Source organism: Triplophysa rosa, linkage group LG17 (assembly GCF_024868665.1).
Source record: "Triplophysa rosa linkage group LG17, Trosa_1v2, whole genome shotgun sequence".
Taxonomy (NCBI): domain Eukaryota; kingdom Metazoa; phylum Chordata; class Actinopteri; order Cypriniformes; family Nemacheilidae; genus Triplophysa; species Triplophysa rosa.
In genome coordinates this window covers 9,891,623-9,915,756 of record NC_079906.1, presented here as the reverse complement: position 1 = coordinate 9,915,756, position 24,134 = coordinate 9,891,623, and the positions used below count along the sequence as shown (strand labels likewise).

The window sequence follows — 24,134 nt, the reverse complement described above, 5'->3', positions numbered from 1 at the left end:
TGAAACAAGCTTGGCCATTTCATCATATGAATAATAAATGGCTGCCACCCATGCAGTAGAGTTAGAAGGGGGCAGCCTGAATCAGTTTCTATCACTATTTTTAAGGCCATATGCCCTTTTTCATTACTTAGAGCACACCAGCTGTATTGTAACTAAAACCAATTTCCTTGCAGTCTATAAAACTGTCAATCAGAATCATACAGGAGAGCCGAGCGCAGAGCAGAGTCATGGCTGCACAAGCGGGGGGAGAACGAAATCTGCAGACAGATGTCAGCAAGTCCAAACCCAGCGTGAGATAATGTTCCTGGACCTTTGTGACTTCGATTTTAAACTTTAAAGCTTTTTGAAATGTAGGCCTATGCCTGTATTCTAATTTTATTTTATTTTCCTTAGATAACAACAGTGATAATCATAGCAGTGAAGGGCACAGGTTCATTGTGGCTACAAAACTGGTTTTCTTAAATGCATTTTTATTGTTTGTTATTAAACAAAATTTTCATAAATTGTTATTTATGATGCAGATCATAAGGTCAACTAAAGAAAGTCACGGATAGCTACCGTTTTAAGAATCATTTATTAAATGTATAGCACAGAGACAAATAAGTTATAATATTTTTATTTGTTAGAATTCTATCAGTGTTTGAACATTATTATTCAGAGAGCTAGTACATTTTTTTCTACGTTCATGGCTAGCTTTTCACAAAACCCCAAAACAGTCTCACTCTCTATATAACACTGTAACATGGACCTTTAGTTGTCTGAGAACAAGTAAGCAAGTGTGCATGTCTTCTCAGTTCTGTTCTCAGAAAAAATGATAGCATTACATATAAACTCTTTAAAAATATACTTCTGTCAAATAACTTGACAACTACTATGTACACTACAAAAATAAATTTTCATATAAATAAATTATATGGCATACATTTATCTTTGTAACTGAAAACGACATACATCCACGCCAAACAAGGACAAATGGCAGTCTGTAAAAACCATTGATTATTTTCCTTTTAAAATCCTCTAAGAGCTATGATGAATCTGTAATGTAAATGTTATATATATTTGTTTCCTATTTAACATTAGTAAGCACTTTATACAGATCAAAATCCGTTAATGTAAAATAAACTGTAATAGTGTTTTCAGACAGACGTAAAAATCCCTGCATTGTTAAGAACTGGCATTATGACCATAATTGAACAAAACAACATCTTATAATACAAAAATATAAATATTGCAAAACAAAAGTAAAAAAATAATAGAATATATATATATATATATATATATATATATAAAAATTACAATAGTTGCCAGCCATGATTTTTCTCCCATTTCTGCCAATGTGACATTTAGGAGAAACAAACAAACAAAAACACAAAAACAACAAACACAGAATAACTCTTGAGGTCTTTGTCAAGAACAAAGTTCCAGAAGGGCGGACATCTGTTTGACAGGAAGTCAATCTGGACGAGGGGGATAAGGTTGTGGTAGACACCAAACACATGTTTTTACAGACACACGCAAACCTCCGAGTGATGGAGGAGTGGGGGCTCCATGACCCTTGACCCTTAAAGAACTCGCATGCACCATTTGGCAGTCGAGGGGGAACTTCCAATTAGTGTCATGGCGTTATGTTGTGGATTTTTATGAGGTGAGGTCAGCGAGCAGAACTGCTCGGACTAAATTGGGGCCAGTAGTTGCGATTTGTCATTGAAGAGGTCAACGAATAAACAAAAAACATCATCTTGATCGGCCGTCCGGTGACTCACCCTTAAATGCTCATTAGCTTATTTAAACCGAAGTAAGACACTGATGTCTTACCAAGAAGACGTGTTGTAACAGTATGTTTAGCTTAAAACCAGAATTGAGAATTCAAAAATAATGCCATACGGTAAAACAGCTGTAAAAACTATGCTACTTATTTTCCACAGTAGAATGATTATCCATTAAAAATCCTTTCAGGTATGAAGAACTATAAGCAGTCAGTAATGTAAAGTCAAGAGTCATGAGCAAATTTAGGGTCGCCACCGACTGGCCGTCGTACAGTAAAATAACTCGGAGACAAGTTCAGAACAGAGACACACATCACTCACTCATGTTTCCTTCTTCATTTCTACTCAGCTAAAATCTCACGCATAGCGTGTTTCATTGTTAAACAGTAATTGTTTTTTTTTAAACTACCACAGGTTTGTGATAAGCACATTAACATTAAAAAGCATCAATTCCAACGCTTCAATATACACAAAACACAAACGTCAGCACGCACACTTAAAACTTTGCTTGTCGGCACAAAAAAGTTGGATATTATTGTGAAGTTCTACATATCTAGTTTTCCCTGAATATGTCCTCTGAAAATGTATGTACAATTAAAAAAAACAAATCTGTGCAGTATTTTAAGTATTGTTAGGTTTTGTTTTTGTGTTTTTAACAGAAGTGCGATAGAAATGCTTTGAGAATCATATCAAAATATTTGCTGAAAAATTAACATTTCCAGATTACTTCGTCTTTGTGTAATTTATTAAGTGTAAGTCTCGGGGACCTGACATGAACCGAAATATTGTAGAAGTGCACATGTCCACATGCACAAAAAAAATCTTCAAACTCGCACACACACACTTCTATAAAATTAGAGAAAATAATTGCATAGCATTATAAACATTACAACAATATAATAAGCAGCAACAACTGTATGCAGAAATGTTTGTCAGACATGAAGTTTCCTCATGGCACAGATACACAGATGACGGATGGGCACTCGAAACAAATAAACACACAAGCACGCCGTCCGGTCTGAATACCCCGGTCAAATTATATCTACTCTCATTCATTATTTACATACGTGTACACATAAATACTTATAGAAATATAGAACAATAATACACCAGGGTTATACAGTAACAGAGTCAAGCACCGAATTGGCGCCGCTGGTCAAAGTGCCCCTGCCAGGTGGCACCGTGTTTCTGCCACACGGCAGACAGATGTCCCGTTCTTTGGCTGTTGCGGTTTCAACATTTAACCACTGTAAGAAAAGAAGAGGAGGGCAGAAGAAACGGTCAATACAGATTCGAAAGCTTAGATACGCGACGTCACATTTGAATTCAGCAAATAAAAATCCCACCTCAGCTGGAGGGTCTTGTGTGGCAAGCATTGAGCGTGTCATATTCCAGATCCTGCAGCTCCAAGCCCTCTGTTTTTGAGCCGTCATTGCTCTCCTCAAAGGGCACGTGAGGGTCGGAGAAGTGAGGGGCAGTGTAGACATCTTCTGAAGTGTGATAGCTGTCATTGGAGGGGTAGGACGGGTAGGTAGGGCTCTGACCGGGCATCCCTGGATGCACAGCCACCGTAACGGAGGCTGAGGCTGTCACCGTAGTGATGGGTTGACAGTAGGCGGGGCCTGTGGATGGATGGGATGGGTGAGTGTAGGGGTTGTGGGAACGGGGGCGATTGGTCCCTGGGCGTTCCCGGTTGTTGGGGCCTGTACGGCCACCTGGCTCAGTAGCAGTTTCAAAAGCATCCATGCGCGGCCTGTGAGGGGGAGGCGGATGACCGCTCCCAAAGTCCCTCTTAGGGTCCCTGCTACAGTATCGCTTTGTCGACTGAAGTCCAGCATCCTGAGAACTGGGCGGATGGGTGGATCTGTATTGCTGCTGTGGTTGGTGCTGTCTGGAGTCATCCTGTAGAAAACGGTGTACATGACAGAATAAAATAACCAGAGGAACATTTCACATTGTTTCCAAGATGGCGGCAATGAATGCTATACTTACTGAGTAAGAAGAAAAGGCTGGCAGCTCTACTTGACGATTTCCTTGTCGTCCCCCCGTGGCGATCCGCACCTCTTCAAGCCTAGCGGATCGCCCCCTGTTGGACTGGAGCTCATACTGTTGAAGCTCCTGGCTAATGCCGGAAACAGTAGTATTAGACCCATATTCAGAGTCGGAGGAGTCTGAGCCTGCTCCAGAGGTGGTGTGATTGGGCCTCATGGTGAAGCGTACCACCGGTGGGGGATGCTCTGGAGTTGGGGTGGGTAGTCGGCTTCGCCCATCTACTGGAGACACCTGAGGGGTGGATTTATTCGGACAAAAAAAGTTTTTATCATCTTGAAGATTGGAGGATGTTCTGTGACATTTTAAAGTTGTAAAATTATACCAGGTTACTATCTTGAAAACAATACTCATCAATATGAATACTATACTGTACCGTACGGTACCATATCACGATTAACCATGGTTTTAATAAAAGTGTAGTAACCATGGTATATGTATCGGTGTATTGATAACCATTTGTAGAACCACAATTTTGCAACAAACATTTTGGTTAAACTATGGTTACTGTAGCAAAACCATGGTTCATTTGTGGTTACCATGGTTTTACTATACTATACTAAACGAAACAAACAAACATGCAATACAATGAAATACTAAACAAATTATTGATTAATTCTATAGTAAAACCCTGTTTAATTTCCGTAAGGGATACTACTGTATACTATAAACAAATAAATACAATACTACTAAAGTTATACCATGATTAATTTTCATGAGGGATATTGTACTATACCATACTATAAAACATAATTACAATTATAATATAGTTAAAACATGTATTTTCATAAGGGATACTATAACTATACTATAAACAAACAAACAAACAAAATTATACTATAATTAAACTATGTTTGTTTTGGCAAGGGACGCTATACTATTACGATTCTATAAGTAAATAAACAAACAAACAAACCAAATTATACTATAAAAACATGTTTATTTTTGTATGGGACACTATACTTTTACTATACTATAAATAAATATTTAAAATATACTATAAATAAACCATGTTTATTTTCGTAAGGGGCACTATACTAGTACATTTACATTTATTCATTTGGCAGCCACTTTTATCAAAAGCGGTCCTCTCCTAGTCCTGTAAATCAAATTTGACTATACTTAAATCAATATTTATTTTTCGTAAGGAACAATATAGCCTACTATACTGCATTGTACTGTACTATACTATAAAACAATTAAAATTATACTATAGTTAATCAATGGTTATTTTCGTTAGGGATACTACACTATACTATTATTACTATTATTATATATTCATAAGGGATACCGTACTTTACTGTCCTAGACTATAAACAAATAATTAAAATCAGCGCATGCATATGTCCCTGAACTGCCCTCCAGTCTCAGGTAGATAGAGTTAAGATGTTTTTTGTAGGCTGTATGCTAACCCAATGGTTAGGAGGATAATTCATCAGAAGCAATCCTCTTACCTCAGGATAAGGGCCAAAGTAGGACAATAAGACTGGGAGAAGCACCAGTCCATTCAGGACCCCCAACACCGTAAGGATGGCCAAAACAGCGAAGAAATACCTGTAAATAAACAAATTATAATGGTCAGAATAAAAGAACTTTAAATGAACTTGAAAGAGGGTAATACCACAAGTCACTCGGGCACATTATAACAAACATTCGAACACAAAAAGACTTCAGTCTGGTTTGGTTCGAAACTAAATTTACCATGTGCCAGAGAAAGTCTCCAAATAGGTCTTTAAGAAAGCAGCGCAGAGAGGCAGAGGACATAATTAGTTGGTTAATTCAAAGGCATGGAAAACAGGGAAGGGAAAAGAGTTTTTTTATTCGCTTTTTTCTGAGGGCGATTGGAGTACAAGCAAACACAGGGAAAGCAGAACAGGCTGGAATGTGGAGTGGAGAAGAGAGACCCAGCACAAAGGACGGGGCCTCTCTCCTGCTCTTTAAAAGAAGAAAGCACAGCAAACAAATGAAATGAACGGTATAGAATTTAAACAATTTAGTCTAGGAGGAAGAGAGGAGAGGAACGACTACCGGCCCCCTTGCCTGGCCTCAAGCTCATTCACTTTCCTCTCTCTTTTTTCCTTTCTCTCTCTATCACTCTATGCTAAGCCCCTGTGAAATGTCCCTGCCTTTCACAATCCCCTGCTCTAATTAAATCTCTAGAGCATCAGGTAAGACCCCCCAATCTCCTCGACAAATCCCTCCCCTCGTGTTCCTCCTTCATTCCCGCGTTCTTTCTCTTTTCTTCATTACGGAGTGGATTTCTTTCCTTCGCTACTTCGGCAATGCGTGTGTGTAAATTGCTGGGGCTCAAATTGCATCTGCCATGTAGTACCTCACAGAAAATGCGGGGACAAGCAGACACATGCAATCTTTTGGGGGGTTCATAATTTACTTCTCTTTTAAAGCAGAAAATATGCCGCTTTTGTTTGGTTAAAAACTAAAATCAGTTATTGAGTACATCATTTTTAATAATATAATAAGTTTATAATATATAATAATGATTTGCAATTTAAGCTGTCAGTATGATTTTGCAGGTAAATAAGTTTGACAGTATTTAAATTTAACCATTGTAAGACAAATAAAAGTAACGTGCAATTTTATGTTTCAAACAGAGATGGCGATACAGAGCATATCAAGCAACATATTGCAGCTTTGCAATCTCTAAAAAAACACTGAATTTTTTTTTGAAACACGTGTATAAATTAACCTGGGCTTTCAATTTTATGTTTTTGAAAAAACTAAAAATTATACGCAAAACGCCCTCGATCTGTACACAAGTTTCCATGTCACCAAATTGTAAGACATGTATTTTTAAACTCAAATAGAAAATGATTGGACTGTGGGACAAAGAATATATTATAGAACATAGAAATAAAACGAATAATACATTACCTTTACAAGACACGTTTTGTGGTTAAAAGCTATTTCAGTTTATTATCTTCATTTTCCCAGCATAAATCCAAATTATATACTATATTATCATATATAATATTGTTGTTCAAGGTCTCAAAACACTGAAAAGTGACCATGTCAACGGGTTCAGCTTAAGAGCAAATGTGCATTTAAAACACACTTTGGTCAGCGATAAATATAAGTATACATGTGTGGGAGAAAGACGGAGGGGTATATAAGCAAGCGTCTCCAGCTGGCATGCGGCACAGCTGCGTCTCGGACTGAACTTACATACACATTAAAACCTGACGCTGCTATGCTCGACCTCCCCGGGTTTACGAGTAGCTCCTCAGAACCAAACAATTCAGGATTCAGAAGAATCGCAGTCCTGGGTGTCCCTCACGGTACATCGCTTTATTTATGTCGATAGGGAGGTTTCATAGGTCTGGGGTGAATGTGGAGAGTTACCACAGTGTTTACCCAAGCAGACGCCACTTGTTCGGGGAGACGGTGGAGAAAGAAGCCAGCCTTGTATTATTTAGGCTTAGGTTTTGGAAATGTTTGGATCTTTATAGTTGTCTGCACTTTATCAGGCCTCTTGAATACATTTCTTTGGATTCTCGGTTTGTACTTGGCTCTCACGGCACGCTACCACTCAAAGGGGGTCCACAGGACAGAAAAATGAAATCTTTCATTTTCTGATTTTCCTAAATGACAATGAGATCACAGAGCGATCCAGTGAACATGTTTGCGGTGCGTCTTATTTCTCCTTAAGAATCTGAAGAAAATGTCTGACACAAATGTCTCATGGGCTGTGAGTGAATGAGCAATATAATTTCCCGCTAGCCGCTAGGGTGAATTTCTTGGGAGAAATCGCAAAAAAATCAATCAACGCAGAATAAAAAATGAATAATGTTTCAGTTCTGTTCAGAAGGTTGCCGGCTCCAAACTAAACGTTCGTATTGAGGAGTGATTTACACCAGCGTGCTTTTCCACGGGTGAGTTCGATTCCCTCACACTAACTGAAGCAACAAAAACATTTTATGTTTTTCAACTCTGAACTCTCAACGTCGAACAGAGTTGTTATGTGAAGAGTCTCTGAACCGAGAGCTTTTCCCTCCGTGCTCGAAAGCCACTTTTCCTCAGCGCAACCAGGGACCGCATACCTCGCAGAGCACCACATCCCAGCTATTTAGATTCAAAACATTAGCGGACCTGACAGGGGAAAGTCAGGGAAACATTTATTCCTGCAAGGCTATAAAAATAAGGCCTGCTTTTTGTTTTTTCCATATCTTCAGAGGCCGGGGGTTTTTGGTTGATGAAAAAACGGTAGATGCGTTTCAATGGGAGCCCTTGAGAGGGCCCGGGGCCCGATGTGGTCTGCACACAGTCTGTGTGCGTGTGTAATACTCTGAACTTGTGTATGCATTATTTCACTGGCACGCTACTTTAGATCCAGAATGATTTCAGGGTGGAGGGCTGTGGTGGTTTTCCACTCATTTACTAACAACAATGAGCTACTGCAATCATTTCTTCTTCCCTCTCACAGCAGTGATACTCGTCTCTCTCAAACAACCACAATTACATTACATACATTTATTAGTCTTGCCACTCAAATAAAAAAAGACTGTATCTGTCGGTACTCACACACAATAATCAGTGTATACAAAAGACAAAAACTCATTATAAAGAAACTTATTAAGCAATGCGTATCTGTCCTTATTTCCACCTATTGACTTTTTGTAGTGTTGTAGAAAGATAAAGCTTGTACAGAACCCCGGAGAGGTGTGAGGAAGGTACAGTGTTGGTTAAGACACTTTGTTTGGCAAAACACCTAAAGGGGTGATATCATATTTTTTATTAGGGCTGCACGATCATGGGTAAAATGATAATCAAAATGTTTTGCTCAAAAGTTTAATCACGATTAATAATCACGGTTATTCTGTCAGTTTAGGACTTGTTTTTAATTTTACTTTAGCATGTTTATTATACTTTACAGCCAGTTAATACACATTAAAATCTGCAGTCATTGAACTTAGACAACACTGTATTTAAAAGCACGCTATCATCCAAACACTCTGGCCCAAAGATGAACATTCCATCGCTGTCAGGCTGAAACCTTGCATCTCCATTTTTCATGATTTTTGTTTCATAAATCATTACTTCATGTTTTTCTTTGGTTTTTGCAAATATTTAACCAATAAAATAGTAAAAAAAACTAAAAGCTGTAAAAATGCAGCGTTTTTTTCTTGTACAGTGGCAGTTTTAAAGATACAAAATTCCCGTCCGACAGCAACATTGAAAACATTAATATCACAATGATTTTACAGATTTACTTGAAACTTTTGTCTTTTCTTGGATAAGGGAGGCCATTTTGAGTTCAATTTCCATATGTTGTCAAAGTAAACTACAGTAAACTCATTTTTTTCAAAAAATTATTTCCCATGATATGACCCCTTTAAAATGGAAAAATATCTTTTTTTCAGCTATTATGGTTGTAAGGGTGCACTAACATTGTGAGGCATCACAACGACAGCATATTTAAGGATTACCTCAGAATCAACACCGTAACCTTGAGTTACATTAAATACACAACACTCTCTGCATTGAACAAAAGGTTCGAGTTCTTACCTGACTATAAAGTCAAACTCTGACCCTGCCAGCATCAGGACGCCCAGCAGGGTGGAAAACGCCCCATCCAACACCGGGGCAAACATGTGCTCAAGCGCCAGGACTGCTCTCTTGTTCCTGTCCCCAATGGCTGTGAGGAATGCCTATGAGCAAAACATCATTCTGATCAGCAATAATGTTCTTCATCAAACAAAAATAGGCATAATGATCTGAGATTATTGATCAGTGGAAGAGTGATTCTATCTGCGTGACCTTACCAGTGCCACGTGAACGGTGAATTCCACTCCGATGCCCACAGAAGCAATAAGGATGACGACAGGCACGGCGCTGAGCTTGATGCCGATCAATCCCATCATGCCAAACAGCTCCACCGTCATCAAAGACAGCACCAGAACCTGCGGAAAGAAACGTCACCCGTAAAACCAGCATTCTTACAAAAACAAAATTGCTTCATAGATTACAGTACAAGTTAGGTTAGATAAAGAATTGTGGAATGTGGGAAAGTGTTTTTGTACAGAACCCGTGCTATGAACTGGTTAACTAAATGCCATAATCAGCTGATGAGTCCTGGGTTACTGGGGTCCCTGCTTCCTTTGAAGATGAATAAAGAGAACGGGGAGGGGGATTGTGGGGACGTATGGAGTTTAAGGGGGCCGCTGGTGGTCTGGGACAAAAGCGAGATGGTTAAAGCTAAAGCGGGGCTATAACTTTCTCTTTCATGTGTCCAGTAAAGCAGAGGGATGACGCTGCTATCCTGTCAGACAGGGTTAGATCATTCAGATGGCTTAAACACAGCCCCTAATAAAACCAAAGCCATCGGACAGCGGCGAAGGGGCTGTGGGAAAGAAAGTCAGGCCGATTTAAATGATACACGCATGGACGTTTATCAGAGAAAGAGCGTCTATTTTATACCTGGAGGGATGTTGTTGCTGTGGTAACGTCTCATTTCGCCATTTATTTTAGGGGACGTCTCAGAAAGCCTCACACAGACTAAACAAACTGGTTGAGACAGTTTAAGATAAACACAAAGCGCAGGGTTGTAAAACCACGGCTTCTCCTCTGCTATTTCTGCCTGCACTCCTGTCTCGTCCTACAGTATAACATTTACTTGAATCACTTCCAAACATTCTTCACATCACGGCACATCACTGAAAAATGATGTGGAAGTAGATATGAATGGATGAAGGAGTTTAGTGAATACAGTTAAATCACAAGTTAGACATCTCATGTTAACAAACCCATAATCATTTTCTGGGAAACTGCGTTGTGAGAAAGTTTATACAACGGCAAAGTCCTAACATTCAGACTTCTATGAACGGGCCTGTAATATACATACACATCCAGACATCTTTGAAGAGGAACTCACTATGATTCCAGCGGTCCAAGGGTTGAGCAGAAAGACGGCACACACCAGGAATGTGCAGGCCAACACGACGCTTATGGACAGCAGGAGCCAGTGACGCAGGCCTACGTACTGCTCCCAGAACAGGAACGGGTAGCCGTTCGGGTAGCTGGGCAGACGCTGGCGAGTGTAGTTGCTGCAGATGGCGCGGACGCTCTCGATGGCCTCCACGAACTGTGGCGTCTCGCGGAGCCCGTTGAGGTAGAAGGGAAGCTGTGCATATTCGATGGGCTCGGCCGCAGGAACTGCAGATGAAAACACAAAGACGTTATTGATGTATGTATTGGTCTGTTTACGTGTCACTCAGAATTCATTTAGATTCTGGACTGGTTTGTTTGTACCGTCCCTACTAATAAGACTAATGTTTGTTGAGCCCCGCCTTAATGATGTTCCTGACCAATCACAACATAGCAGCTGTTGCCATCTAGTATATGACAAGCTTCAGTCTGTGGAAGAGTTTTAAAGGGATAGTTCACTCAAAAACAAGTCGTTCAAAACCTTTGTGACTTATGGAAAACAAAACAAAACATTTTGAAAAATGTCTCAGTGGTTTCGTTTCCATACAATGCAAGTTAATGGAGACCAATGTTGTTCGGTGAAAATATCATCTTTTGTGTTCTGCAGAAGAAAGAAAGTCATATAGGTTTAAAATGACTCCGCCCTTAAAAAAATCTGTTTTCCGAGGGGATGTTCAGTAATGCTTGTCTAAGCATGCAGAAACCAGAATAGGGTGGCGGGGATAGTGAAGGGTCAATTGTTAGGGATCGTCTGGCTTGTTCTTGTAAAAGTGATGTTAACTCTCACATCCACTTATCGAGTCACACGTAGCATAAAAGACGTCTGCTGTTCTGGAGGTGACAGACCGCACCTATTAAACGCCGTGGTTCTTTACCGCCCCGGGAAGAAAAGGGGCGAAATTACCAGCTATCAAATCTAGACATGCAGCCGAACGTCAATCCTGACAGCGATCTGCTGTAATTACGCTGTCAAAAATCGGCATGAAATACCTCACCACTCCTCTAAAGAACGAACACACACAAAGACAACTATGAAACGCTGCCAATATCGTGCTGGCGATTATCACCTGTCATCAAAGCTTCTGTGTGCTGCACGCCTTTCAACAGCGGCCCTGCGATGACTCATCACTCCCGCTACTGGACTTGGATAAGCGGCAGTCTTAAAACCACAAATAAAATCAGAAGAATGTGACCCAGAATGACTAGTGCTCCAGAGGTGTGTGTGTGTGGTTGGAATAGCGGAGTTTGTGTTCCAGTGCCTGAAGGGGTCATGCAGGACCACTTGCTAAACATGCTTTTGCCCCGGTATAATCTGCACTATAAATTTCCATCAGGATGGGAGTTGGACGGCTGCCAGCCGTTGCTGCGAGGGCCTCGGACACGGAGAGACCGGCTCAGCTTGTTATCCAGTCACATTTCCCCCGAGCCCACAGCGTACAGCACACACGTAGAGAAGAGAACGCAACCTTGCATGGCCCTGTATAACTGTACTTGTTAAAAACAAGGCTTGAAAAGGCAATTCATTTACTTTTCTACTAAATCGAATTGTGTTAGCTTAGTAAATAACGCAGTTCCACAAGTCAGTCTGTTTGGGAATAGCTTTTTAAAAGTAAAACATGTCCAAAACTCTTTATTCGGCTACTAGTACAGTATGGGGTTTTGTAATGTGATAAAAATGATGTCTTCATTTATTCGTCCTAAATAAGTTCAAAACTTGTAGTTGACTCTTTCTTCTGCGGAACACAAAAGAATAAAGATACTTCTAGAAATGTCAATGCCAGTGTTGTTTGGTTACTAACGTTCTTCAAAATATCTTCTTTTGTACTGAAAAAAGAAAGTCACACATGTTTGGATAGACAAGAGAGTGAGCAAATGATGCCAGAATGTTCATTACTGGGTGAACTATCCCTTTAAGAACCGAATTTATTATATGAACAGCCTTGTAACACAACCGTAAATCAAACAATAAGAAATAATTATGATACAATATTGCTTTATTTCCCATTTGGAAAAATATCTCAAAAATCTACCAGTCCTCAAAACTACCAATGCAATCGTTGAACAAAGTAACTAGCAACTACCTTATGCATTTATCCCTCCCACTGCAATCTGAAACCTTTCAAGAACAGTGGGCATAAAATGCAGAGAACAGCACTTACTGTTAAGTCTGCTGACAGGATTAGAGTCGGTCCTGTCTTGGAGCCACTCTGGAGGATGCGGGCGGATGTTGGCCTGTGACGCAGCGTAGGCGACCGGGTCATTGCTCACCCAGGCAGATAAATAAATGTAGAAGGCATTCGGGTTGATGATTCCTTCTGAGTTCACCAACCGCTGTCTGGTTAACTGGTGAAAAAATGGCAACATTACAAACTGTTATTTCCAATTTTGTCCTTGAGGAAAAAAAATGACTTGGACGTTGAATTTCACCAACCAGTTCTTTTCTATATGCTATGAAAATCTGAGTTTTAAAATGGCCACCGGCATTGCAGCAATCTGTAAACGCTTGGCTTCTTGCTCAATGCTCGGCTAGCTACCTCCTGTGAAGGTAAAGCCATTACGACATCACACTCAACGCCATACGCTATTCGCAAGAAAATAAATCTACAGTCAGGAGTTGGGGGTCAGTGTGAATATGTGTGTGTTTGGGGGGGGTGTGTGGCAGAAATGAAAGTGAGTGAGAGAAAAATTGCTTGAGTTAGTGTAACAATAAAAAAATTGGCCGGAGTCCCTGAGCGCGTCTGTGTGCAGTTAACCTTTGCTGTTAACGCTGGAGGAAATGCCACCCAGCAAATGGAGGAGAGCTATAAAAATAACACAACATCTGTACAAATGTTGCAAACACTTGCTTCTCTTGACCCCTATGGATACCCAGAATGCCGGGTGAAACAGACGGTAACTGACGTTTTTCAGATAAAAACCTTCAGTTTTTGTCTTTTGATAAATGTATTATTAATTTCATATTTTTAGTCAAATTTTACTTTTCTCAATGTTCATCAATAACGTGTTAAAGATGAAAATTTAGAAAATTAAAATTCGACTAAAGCTTGATACAAAAAATTTAAATAACGGAAAAAAACCTAACAATGATTTACATAAAATACAACAGTAAATATACATAATACTGTTGGGTATACATTTTAGCTAGTTTTTATTAAAAAAAATCTATACATTATATTAATATATATATATATTGATAACTACTATAACTATAATGATAGTGTATTGTTACTGATTGTATGAAAGATTACTATAAGGTAAAAAAAAGAGAAAGAAATAGAAAAAAATAAAAAAAAAGAGAAAAAAAAAAAACATATTTGCATATTTTTTAGTTGTATGAGAGTGTGGTATAAGTATGTTTGACTAATTTTGATTAACTGCCTAATATAGAACTGCTCGAGCCCATGTTTCGCCAGTAATTTTGTTGATAGTAACACGCTAAGAAAAATATTAAAAAGCTCATAGGAAAATGATTTTTAGAAGTTGAGCACAAGAAGCAGAAGGCACATCGGTGACTCTGCCTCTGTTCCACTGTAAGCGAATGGCACAGTTGCAAGAGAAGGAATAGTGAGAGGCTGGGCAGAAAAAAGCGACTTGGATTCAAAGATCTGATCGCATTAAGCAGCGCGGATGCGCAAAACTGTATGTTTCAAGCGTCAGGGAAAGCAACAGTGGAAGCTGGCGGCCTCTGGCCACTGCCGCCTCTCTTTCCTCACAGTTGCAGAGGAATGACATCACGGGCCGGCCACACAAGAGATGCCTGGCTTTTCGTTTCTAGTTTGCTGGCATGGCTCGCAGCAGATAATGACCGATTGAGACAGCAAAAATGCAAATCATTTCTAGTCGTTTTTCTGCATGCCAATGAACCACAAGACGAGCGAACACCTAGCGCTGCTCTACTGTTTCCAGACCCTCCGCCTGTCTGGATGTGTATGCTTTGTGTATTGTTTTCATATTTTTATGCTTTCTATTGCCTAAGCATTTCATGCTGGGTAGCATGGAAGTTAATGTGTTACCTGTTATATTTTTTGCCGGTGTGTGGTGTGTAGGGGTTTTCTTTCTGAAAGACGTCTCTGAAGGCAGTCTTGAAAAAGCTTGCACAGGCTGAGGCTGAGCTTCAGGTGCAGCAGAAGTGGAAAGAATGGTTTAGAAATGAAAGGAAGGTGTCTGAGACTCTAATGTAGGACAGAAGAACGAGGGAGGAGCATGTGTTGGAGAAAAAAGAATAGTACAGGAACATAAAAGGCAGAGGGCACTGTGGGTGAGTTTGAGAGAGAGAGAGAGAGAGAGAGAGAGAGAGAGAGGAGAGAGAGAGAGAGAGAGAGAGAGAGAGAGAGAGAGAGAGAGAGAGAGAGAGAGAGAGAGAGAAGAACCCCGGAGAGGTGTGAGGAAGGTACATTTTTATTTTATTTTAGTATCTACCTGCTATTTAGGACAACTTGGCAATGTAGTATTAGAGTAAAGGAATGAAATGTATTTGGATTACGCATGAAGTAAAGTTTGCTGGAGACTGACAGTTTTCTCACCAGGTTGATGTTGACTGGTTTCTCTCTGCGGCCGGTCTGCACCAGGAGTTTGTAGGCCAGGACACCATCATCAGAGCCGTTCCTGTAGTTCCCCTGAGTGATGCGACCCGCCTGCCAGTCCTTATCGAACGCCTCCTGCAAACCTGAGGGAGATACAAACAGCACACTGCATTTAGGGAAAGAACTATTTTTCTGTAATAAGTAAGAAAGAAAGATTGTAGCGAGGAAGGCGGGGCGAGAGCCGTGGGGCGGGTAAGGCGGGGCCGGCGGCGTAAGTGGCAACGAGTGTCAGCTGTGCGATCGCCGGTCCCCGCATGCCTCACGGGGGAGCTCGGGAGCATAAGAGGACGAGCGACCGGACCATCGAGAGAGAGGACCCGGGCCCGGAAACTGTTAAGTTTGTTTATGTTTGTGTGGCCGGCAGTTGACCGTGAGGTGGCTGCCGGCCTTTTATTTGCTGGATTATTGTTTATTTATTTTGATTAAAGTTTTGTGAATGATCGCCGGTTCCCGCCTCCTTCCTTTCCTTCTATTGAATCGTGTTACATTGGTGCCGAAACCCGGGAGGAAGGAGGGACATGCTGTCGAGGAGCCCTCGCCGCCGAGCGGCCTCGCGGTGCTGGGGAGTTCGGGCAGCACGGACGAAGGAGGTCCGCCAGCGGCTGCCCGAAGCGGTGGTGCCGGAGAGAGAAAGCTCGACGGGGGACGAAGACCTCGCTGCCAGGCTCCTGGGCCGAGGTGGGGTGGCGGCCGTAGAAGAGGGAGCGGAGGAGTTCGGTCCGTTTGCCGTGGGCCGGAGCCTGCTACTGTCCACCAAGGAAAAGGGGAAGAGCAGGGAACGGACGGCTCGCTGCCGGCTGCCCTCGGGGCGATGCCATCGCCGGCCGCCAGGAGGCGGATCAGGTCGCCCCGGAGCGTCCCCGCACCACCGCATAGCACCGCGAGGAAGAGCCTCTCGGCTGGGCTGAGGACCGAGCGGCAGCGTGTCTCTCGTCCCGGTCGCTCGGGAAGCTCCCGGCTCCGTTCTCTCGCCTCGTCCGTGCATGCCCCGGTCACTGGGGCCCTCATGGGAGAAGGCCCCCCGGGGGGGGGAGTAAGCACAGGCTCGGGCTGCCCCCGGCCTGTGAGGGGTGATGGGGGTATGCAGCACACTGCATTTAGGGAAAGAACTATTTTTCTGTAATAAGTAAGAAAAGAAGATTGTAGCGAGGAAGGCGGGGCGAGAGCCGTGGGGCGAGTAAGGCGGGGCCGGCGGCGTAAGTGGCAACGAGTGTCAGCTGTGCGACCGCCGGTCCCCGCATGCCTCACGGGGGAGCTCGGGAGCATAAGAGGACGAGCGACCGGACCATCGAGAGAGAGGACCCGGGCCCGGAAGTTAAGTGGAGTCAGTTTGTTTGGCCGGCAGTCGGCCGCGAGGGGCTGCCGGCCTGTTTTATTATTGTTTATTTACTTTCACGATTAAAAGTTTATTGTTTGAATGATGCCGGTTCCCGCCTCCTTCCTTCCCTACATTGAACTGTGTTACAAAGATATTTTGAAGAAGGTTAACCAAACCAAATGGCTCCCACTGACTTCCATTGTATGGACACAAAACCACAGAGACATTTCTCAAAATATCTTTTTTCATGTTTCACACATCACATTCAAGTTTTGAATGAAATGATGACAACATTTACATTGTTGGGTGAACTATCCCTTTAAGAGGGACTTTCTACCATAACTCCACTTTAGTTTCTGATGGAAATAGCCTTGAAATTTTTTAAGGACCTTGTTGAATGGGTTTATCCCTAAACCATGTTTACCTTTAACCTCCCTTCTCTTATATCCCTCCACCCCTCCCCTATCTCTTCCCTCAACGCCAGTGGTCCGTCTCTGGGACGCATTGTTTCCTCTCTCCTTCACCCCACTGTCTGTGACCAATTTGTCGAGCCATTTCAAACCATAATATTAAAGACAGCTCTCTTCACCCCATCTCTGGAACGGCCTTTACTACAGCTTATATACAGATGTAATCAAACATGCGCTGTAATAAGGTTCTGATTGGCTGAACAAGTTTCATACAAGCCACACAAAAAGAGTCAAACTCTAGCAGGACAGAAGTTTGGAAACAAATATGCCGTTACACAGTAGAGCCGTGAAAGAATGAGAGCAAAAACAGGGTCTGCCTTTGAATCCTGCCCGTGTGGGATTAAATACGGCATTCCGAGCGTTCGCCGCATGGATTTCGTGGAAAGAAGTGAAGGAGGCCACAAGGAGAGGGATGTTGCAGGAACATGCCCTGTATCTCCACATCTTGTTGTTTTCCACCCTCTCACCTTCGCTGCATATTTTTCCACCCTTTCTGGCTTTCAGTCGTTTTATTCACATCTCAGCCTCTGTTTTTAATCTCTCCAATTGATTCTCACTCTTGCATCGTAATCCGATTTAAGACGTTAAATGTGTTACAGATTGCGAGTTTTAGCAGTGTGATTGATGAAACCGAGTATTGAAACAGATGATCTGATGTTGGTAAAACTGAGGTTAGATTTCTCAAACATGGCGTATGAAAATCAAGACAGTGCAAGTTTGTAAAATGGGTTTGGACTAAATGTACTTGTTTATTACCCTGGCGAATAGGATGGTGAGAGATGAAAGCTAAGGGGTTGATGGTTCATAGATTTTCATTGAACCTCATCCATCCACTGTCATCCAGGGCTTGTGTTATCAAAGTCCTGTTTGAGATTTTACTACTGTATCTAGCAAGCAACCAGACCAGTGTAGGCCTTTACATATGAAAATAAACCTAAACTAAACTGCTTAAGATATGAATGTTGAATGTATGAATGTTCCTGTTTTCAGAAAATATATCTTGAATTACGATTAGGAGAATTTTTTAAAAAACCATTTCCCAAATGTTTTTGCATGCTTGTTTTAAGCATAACTTTAACAAAAACATTGTGAAGTTTAGGCCTAAGGAGGCGTTTACACGACAATGTTTTAACTAAAAATGAATAATTACTTTATGAAACATCAGCGTTATGGGGGCCTGAAAACACAAACAGGTTTCAAAATTTTTTTTTGAGCTACAAAATTAAACTTTTTAAAAATAGTAACATCATGCACCTATGTATTGTAACTGTTTAGTCTGTTGGAATTTTGATGCAAAAAAATGAAAATTTTGTACTTATTTGTCTTGTTTTACAGTACAGATATCAAAAAATTCTTTAATCAGGATACATTTTCTTGAGTCCTGTTCTCTGAATAGATATTGATATATATTTTTTAAATCAAATCAAGCAAATTTGCATTGTAAAACATGACAAAAATTTTAAGCAAGAAATGTATGCTTTGCAATGCGTAGTGTTTTTTTACGAAGAGATATCGCCAAAATCTGGTCTGCATAAAACAGTGGGTTTTTTTTACGTTTACGCAGATTCCTGTGACAGTAATCATTCCAATAACGTTTTTTTTTAATGCAAAAAACATTAATACTATTTAGTAAAGCGAGTTTTCGGTAAATGTACCCGAAAGAAAGATTTTCCAAAGAATTGCAATGCATTACCTAGCAGCCAGTCTCTGAAGTAATGCAGCCACATGCACGGGAGCTGTCCGTTTTCCTCCCGCAGGACGTACTTCACGCTTCCAAAGCGCTGGTGCAGTTCGTACAGCTGCGGCTGAATCTGAGCGTAGTCCGCTCTTTGGGTCACCACGTACATGTTATAGAAGGAAAAGTAGCGAAACTGGGCACGGATGAAGTCGTATTCACCCGTATCCCGCGGCACGATGTCCGTCAGCTCCAAACCATCCCGGACCCGCGTGGTTCCGTAAAGACTGACCACCAACAGTGCCAAGAAGAGTAAAATGACCACCACCTGCTCAGCAAACACACACACAAAGAGGAAAATGAGTCAGGGTTTGGCTAGAGCTGAAGCTACTGCACTAGCCTTTTTGTCTTATGACTAAACCCCACACAGACTTAACTTAAAGTGTCTGTTGTTTTCAGAAGGCTCTGACTCATATTTACTCAAGTGAATAAGATGGCTTTTTTAACAACTGACTGACAATATGCCCAGGCGATTAGCTCATCTCTGGCGGGTGAATGTATTCCCACTTCTAATCGAACTATGTGTGATGTCAGGAGTGAAATGCTAAGCCTGCTTTGATTTTCAAACTTTGCCATGTGCCCTCACCTTCGTCTTAGGCTGCAGCAGAAAAGGCGCGTAGTGCTTCTCAGCAAACGATGCAAACGTCCAACGTGAACACGGAGGCTCCAAACACCGCAATCCTGACTCCCCAAACTGAGACAGAAGGTCACGCGTGGAGCTCGCCCCGTCAGGGCTCTGGCAGGATGCTGTGTCCGAAACCACACCGCCGGCGGTAGAACTGCTTCCTGGCGGGCTCGCCCTAACTCCTGCCCCGCTGCCGTGGTGGTTATTGTTGTTATTGCGGTTGGGGTTGGGCTGGTAGGGTTGGACGGATATGTGAGAATGAGGCTCGGCCGTGGTGTAGTAAGCCTGCGTTCTGGGGTCGTACTCGGTACGCAGCTGTACAGTGGATTGCATGGTGATGTGGGTGTGCTGGGCGAAACTGTGGCTGCTGTAGGAGGGTGGAGGGCTGTAGCAGCTGGAGTCAGTGGAGGAGTCGGCATACGCTTCCTGCGGCTCCAACTGAATCACCCGGTTTGCGCAGGGGCTAAGGAAAAGAGAGAACCATAAATAATATCATTTACAATAAATATTAACAATAAATAAAAACTAAACAACTAGCTAAGCTAGTTGGTTGGTGAAGAACTAACTGTTGTCATTACGAGCTGTTATGACCACCAAACATTTGTTTTTTTTGCCTTTATGTAAATGCATGTAATAGGGTTTCCAGTCGAGAGCGGTTAAAGTCAAGAGGCGAGTGAGTGCCACTGACTAGAAGGAAACGGTTTCACCCATGGTGAAGGTTTAGGCATCAGGTTTAATTTCCTGTGGGAGTTTGGGGGCATGACTAGGAAGGTATGCGCCGACTCTCTCTCTCTCTCTCTCTCTCTCTCTCTCTCTCTTTCTTTCTCATCAGACACCAAGAATGTTGCAGCAAGCAGGAGAGGCAACAGCATGTCTTATTTGAGGGCCCGGGGCCACAGACAAAGATAAACATCAACACACACAGTATACTTGTCAAGGCAGGTTGACACTTAATTGTGTATAAATTGCATTCAATGTCATAAAAACGCTATTGTGTAATATTTCCTAAAATATTTTTTTAATCAGAGAAACAACAATGTTGAAATAATTAGATTACATTACACTGTAATCTAACAATAAACGTAAATGTGTGTGTATACGTAAATAGCCAAATTTGTGAAAACATCTTCACAAAATGATATTTAAAGTGCCTACTAGTGGTATGGCTCATACAGGCCAAATAGTGTAATGTAATCTGTTTAAATAATTTGCTAAATCTTCCCAACTGTGAATGTCCCCAAATGTTCAAAATTTTGCCAGTTATGTTTGTGGAAACGTTCTCAGCCAGGGTTGGGTTTTGGCTTTAGTAATTATTTAAAGGGTAAAAAAATAAAACTTCTGTCATCATTTATTCATCCTCTTGTCATTTCAAATCTGTATGACTTTCTTTCTTCTGCAGAACACAAAAAAGATGTTTTGAAAAATGCAGGTAACCAAACAACGGCGGTACCCATTAACTTTTGTGTCATACAGGTTTGAAAGGACAAGAGGGTGAGTAAATGATGACAGAATTTTTATTTTTGGTTGAACACTAGAAACAATCCCTTAAAGGTTTATTGAAAAACAATAGAAGTTTTTGTGTGTGTGTGTCTAAATGTCCTATGTAAATGTGTTTGCATGGACAAAGCATACCTGACAAAGCAGCAAAAGATGTCAAAGCGGCGGTCCTCTCTGCGGTACAGATCCATGCTGAGGATGGCAGGAAAGATGAGCAGCACCATAGCAAAGTTAAATACCACGACCACTGCCGCCTAAAGAGAGAAACAATGAGCAACTTAAGTACATATTCAAATATCATACAAGAGCAAATCACAACCCTTAAGCCCATTGCACATTGAGTCTGAAATTTGCGTCCGAAATTTCCGCACGTTAAAAAATAAATACGACCTCACGTTGTGTCAATCACATTTACACACTGCCTCCGATATTTTCGTCCGTCATAAAAAAATTCAGACCGGGTTCGATTTTCTGCGTTTTTCGCATCCGTCAAGCATTTTGAGTGGCCTTTTTTAACAATTCAGAGACACCGTACAAACGAGAGCCAAATACGAAAAAATGCATACGAAAATTTCGGACTGTACGTGCAAAGACCTTTATAGTATACACACCTGAATTTAACTTAAGCTCATTTTAGAAAAAAATAACTATTATATTACCAGCCTTTATAAGCATTAATCACATTGCCAGCACACAGAAATATATTTTCTCGAACCAACGTCTTTATTTAGCTATTTTTAAATGCCAGTAAATTACAACAAATAATATATGTTTTTTTTTATGTACTGTAAATTCATGACAACTTTAACTTTTAATAATTATTAAAACTAACTTCGAAAACTAACAAATCATTTTTGACTGAATTACAACAAAACATCTATTTACAACAAAACATCTACGTTTAGATAACATTTAGATAACATTAACTTTGTGACATACTGTATGTAGTTGATCAGAAAATATGTAAAGTTGGACAAAACTCTGGCACCACTAGTAAACCACTAGTTTTATAAACTGGCCCTGAGCCATGGATCTATTCTCACTGTAAGCCCCGATTGCTATCAAATAATTCAATCCACGCATTTCCATATGGGACGGATCTCCATTCACACAGTAAAACAGACATCAGAGCTGACCATGAACCCTGTAAAAAGACTTTCTCAGAGTTTGGCTTGATAAGGCGCTCCTGATCTTGGGAAGCAGCCACCTTGAGAGCCAATGCATCACACACTCACTAAAAAGACTAAACCAAGCCAAGAACTCCTCAACAGCGTATGGAAATGAACAAATGATTGGAAACACTTAATCCTTATTTATTCCACTGAAACTCACAGAATGAAAGGGGGAGCAACTAGATGAAAGAAAGTAAAAAATCACAATACGAGACAGAGAGGGCAGATTGAAGCATGCCTGCCCTAGTTAGGGTGTATTTTTTATGGGTGGAGGTTGGAGCCGTTTCAGACTGCCAGACCACCCAGGGAGCAGCTTGGCCTGACAGAGCCAAGACACAATGAAAGACAGCAATGTGCATGCAAATCAAACCACTAAAATCACTGCATTTCGACAAACTAAGTGCAGTTCTTGACTAGCTTTAGCTCCTTCTGTCAGTCACGGAAAGTGAGATGGAGATCTTTAAAGAAACTGCTACATATAGCAATGGCCAAAAGTGACATCTAACTCTGGAAATGTGACGTTTTGGCTTTTTATTCAAATATAATGTTAAAGATGTATTAAAAATGCGCATGAGTGTAAACCAAAGCTAAACTTTGGGAAAAGTTTAAGTAGGCTTGGCAAAAAAAGACACACAGCACAAAGCTTATCGAGTCAAGACCCAGAAGAATGGCTACAAAATATTACTACAAGAGAGGATCAACAAATATTAATAACTGATACAATTGCAGTCAATGTATGCTTTTTGTATGACTTTAAACGTATGAGTTTTTTTCGATCCTTTTTTTGTATATTCGTATAAAATACACATTCCCTGATGTGCTGTAGTCAGCATTTTTGCCAAATAATTTTGTCCAATCAATACTTTAAAAGTTTAGGGTTTTATCCATTTTGTGCCATACACCTCCTAATTTGATGCTTCAATGTAATCCGGGGCACATTAAAGTCAAATATTGTACAAATATGCCCCTCTAGAAATCACTTTTGGTCACTACTGTGCATTTTGAAGCATTATAGGCTGTTAAAAAACCTGGTCTGCATAAAACGGCATTTAAAACCCATTTCGCTTCAATCATTTGTATACATGTCGGTGCGAAAATGTCTATATCACAGGTGATTAGAGGGGAGGGGTTAAAAATTTGAGGGACTTTGGTGACATCAGAGCCATTGAGAGAGAGAGTTGCGTCGGTTGACTCCAATGGAACAGTTTTTTCACAGCAATGGCGGTTCGTGGAACTTCTCAATAGTTCCAGGAAGTTACTAGTAATGCATGGAGCTGCGGCTAAACAGGCCAATTGAGGTCAACATTTAACCTATTTAAAGACGTGAGTCATTAAATAAATAAAAAATGAAAGAAATAAAGCATTTAAAGAGAAAACATAACTTCCTGGAACTAGCTGAAGGCTCCATGAATCACGTGACACGCGAAAATTTTGAACTTCCGTTGTCGCGACTCTCTCTCTCTACGGCTCTGGGTGACATCAGCCAAGAAGTAAAGTCATTTTGGAGCATTTAATGACAGTTTGATTACAAAGACAAACATGAATTGCATAAGCATAATAAGCACCTACGAATAAAACATCAAAAGATTGAAGGTTTCTTTTTGATTTCATGTTGACTTCAAGGTTTGAAAATGTTCCAGATTTAGTGAAGTGAAGTATTTGTCATGTATGGTGACCCATACCCGAAATGTGACCTCTGCATTTAACCCATCCAGAGAGTAGTGAACACACGCACAGCAAGTGGTGAACACACGTACACCCGGAGCAGTGTTGCAGAAAATGTTCCAGATTTAGGGTTAAAACAACATGACAGTATTTTCCAATAGACAGCAAAACTGGACACAAAAGCTTAAGCAAACATATAGAATTTTAAGCAAATGTTTGGACACAAAAGCTCAAGTAACCACATTTGGACACCATAGCTAAAAACAAAAGCCACGTCTAAAAAAGCAGTGTCTTCACATTATGTGTGTGTGT

General features: G+C 41.0%; 1 protein-coding gene across 1 annotated transcript in view; it reads right to left on the bottom strand.

Moving 5' to 3' along the window:
- Window positions 1-561: 561 nt before the first annotated feature.
- ptch1 (patched 1) overlaps window positions 562-24,134 on the bottom strand; it is a 49,611-nt gene continuing 26,038 nt past the window's right edge. The window contains exons 13-24 of the mRNA XM_057357016.1: window positions 21,121-21,239; window positions 19,450-19,951; window positions 18,822-19,131; window positions 15,281-15,423; window positions 12,917-13,100; window positions 10,705-10,985; window positions 9,596-9,733; window positions 9,339-9,481; window positions 5,270-5,369; window positions 3,759-4,049; window positions 3,113-3,668; window positions 562-3,013 (exon numbers count right to left, since the gene is read on the bottom strand). Coding sequence (XP_057212999.1) covers window positions 3,114-3,668; window positions 3,759-4,049; window positions 5,270-5,369; window positions 9,339-9,481; window positions 9,596-9,733; window positions 10,705-10,985; window positions 12,917-13,100; window positions 15,281-15,423; window positions 18,822-19,131; window positions 19,450-19,951; window positions 21,121-21,239 — 2,766 coding nt within the window. The 3' untranslated portion in view covers window positions 562-3,013; window position 3,113. The remainder of the gene's footprint in view (window positions 3,014-3,112; window positions 3,669-3,758; window positions 4,050-5,269; window positions 5,370-9,338; window positions 9,482-9,595; window positions 9,734-10,704; window positions 10,986-12,916; window positions 13,101-15,280; window positions 15,424-18,821; window positions 19,132-19,449; window positions 19,952-21,120; window positions 21,240-24,134) is intronic.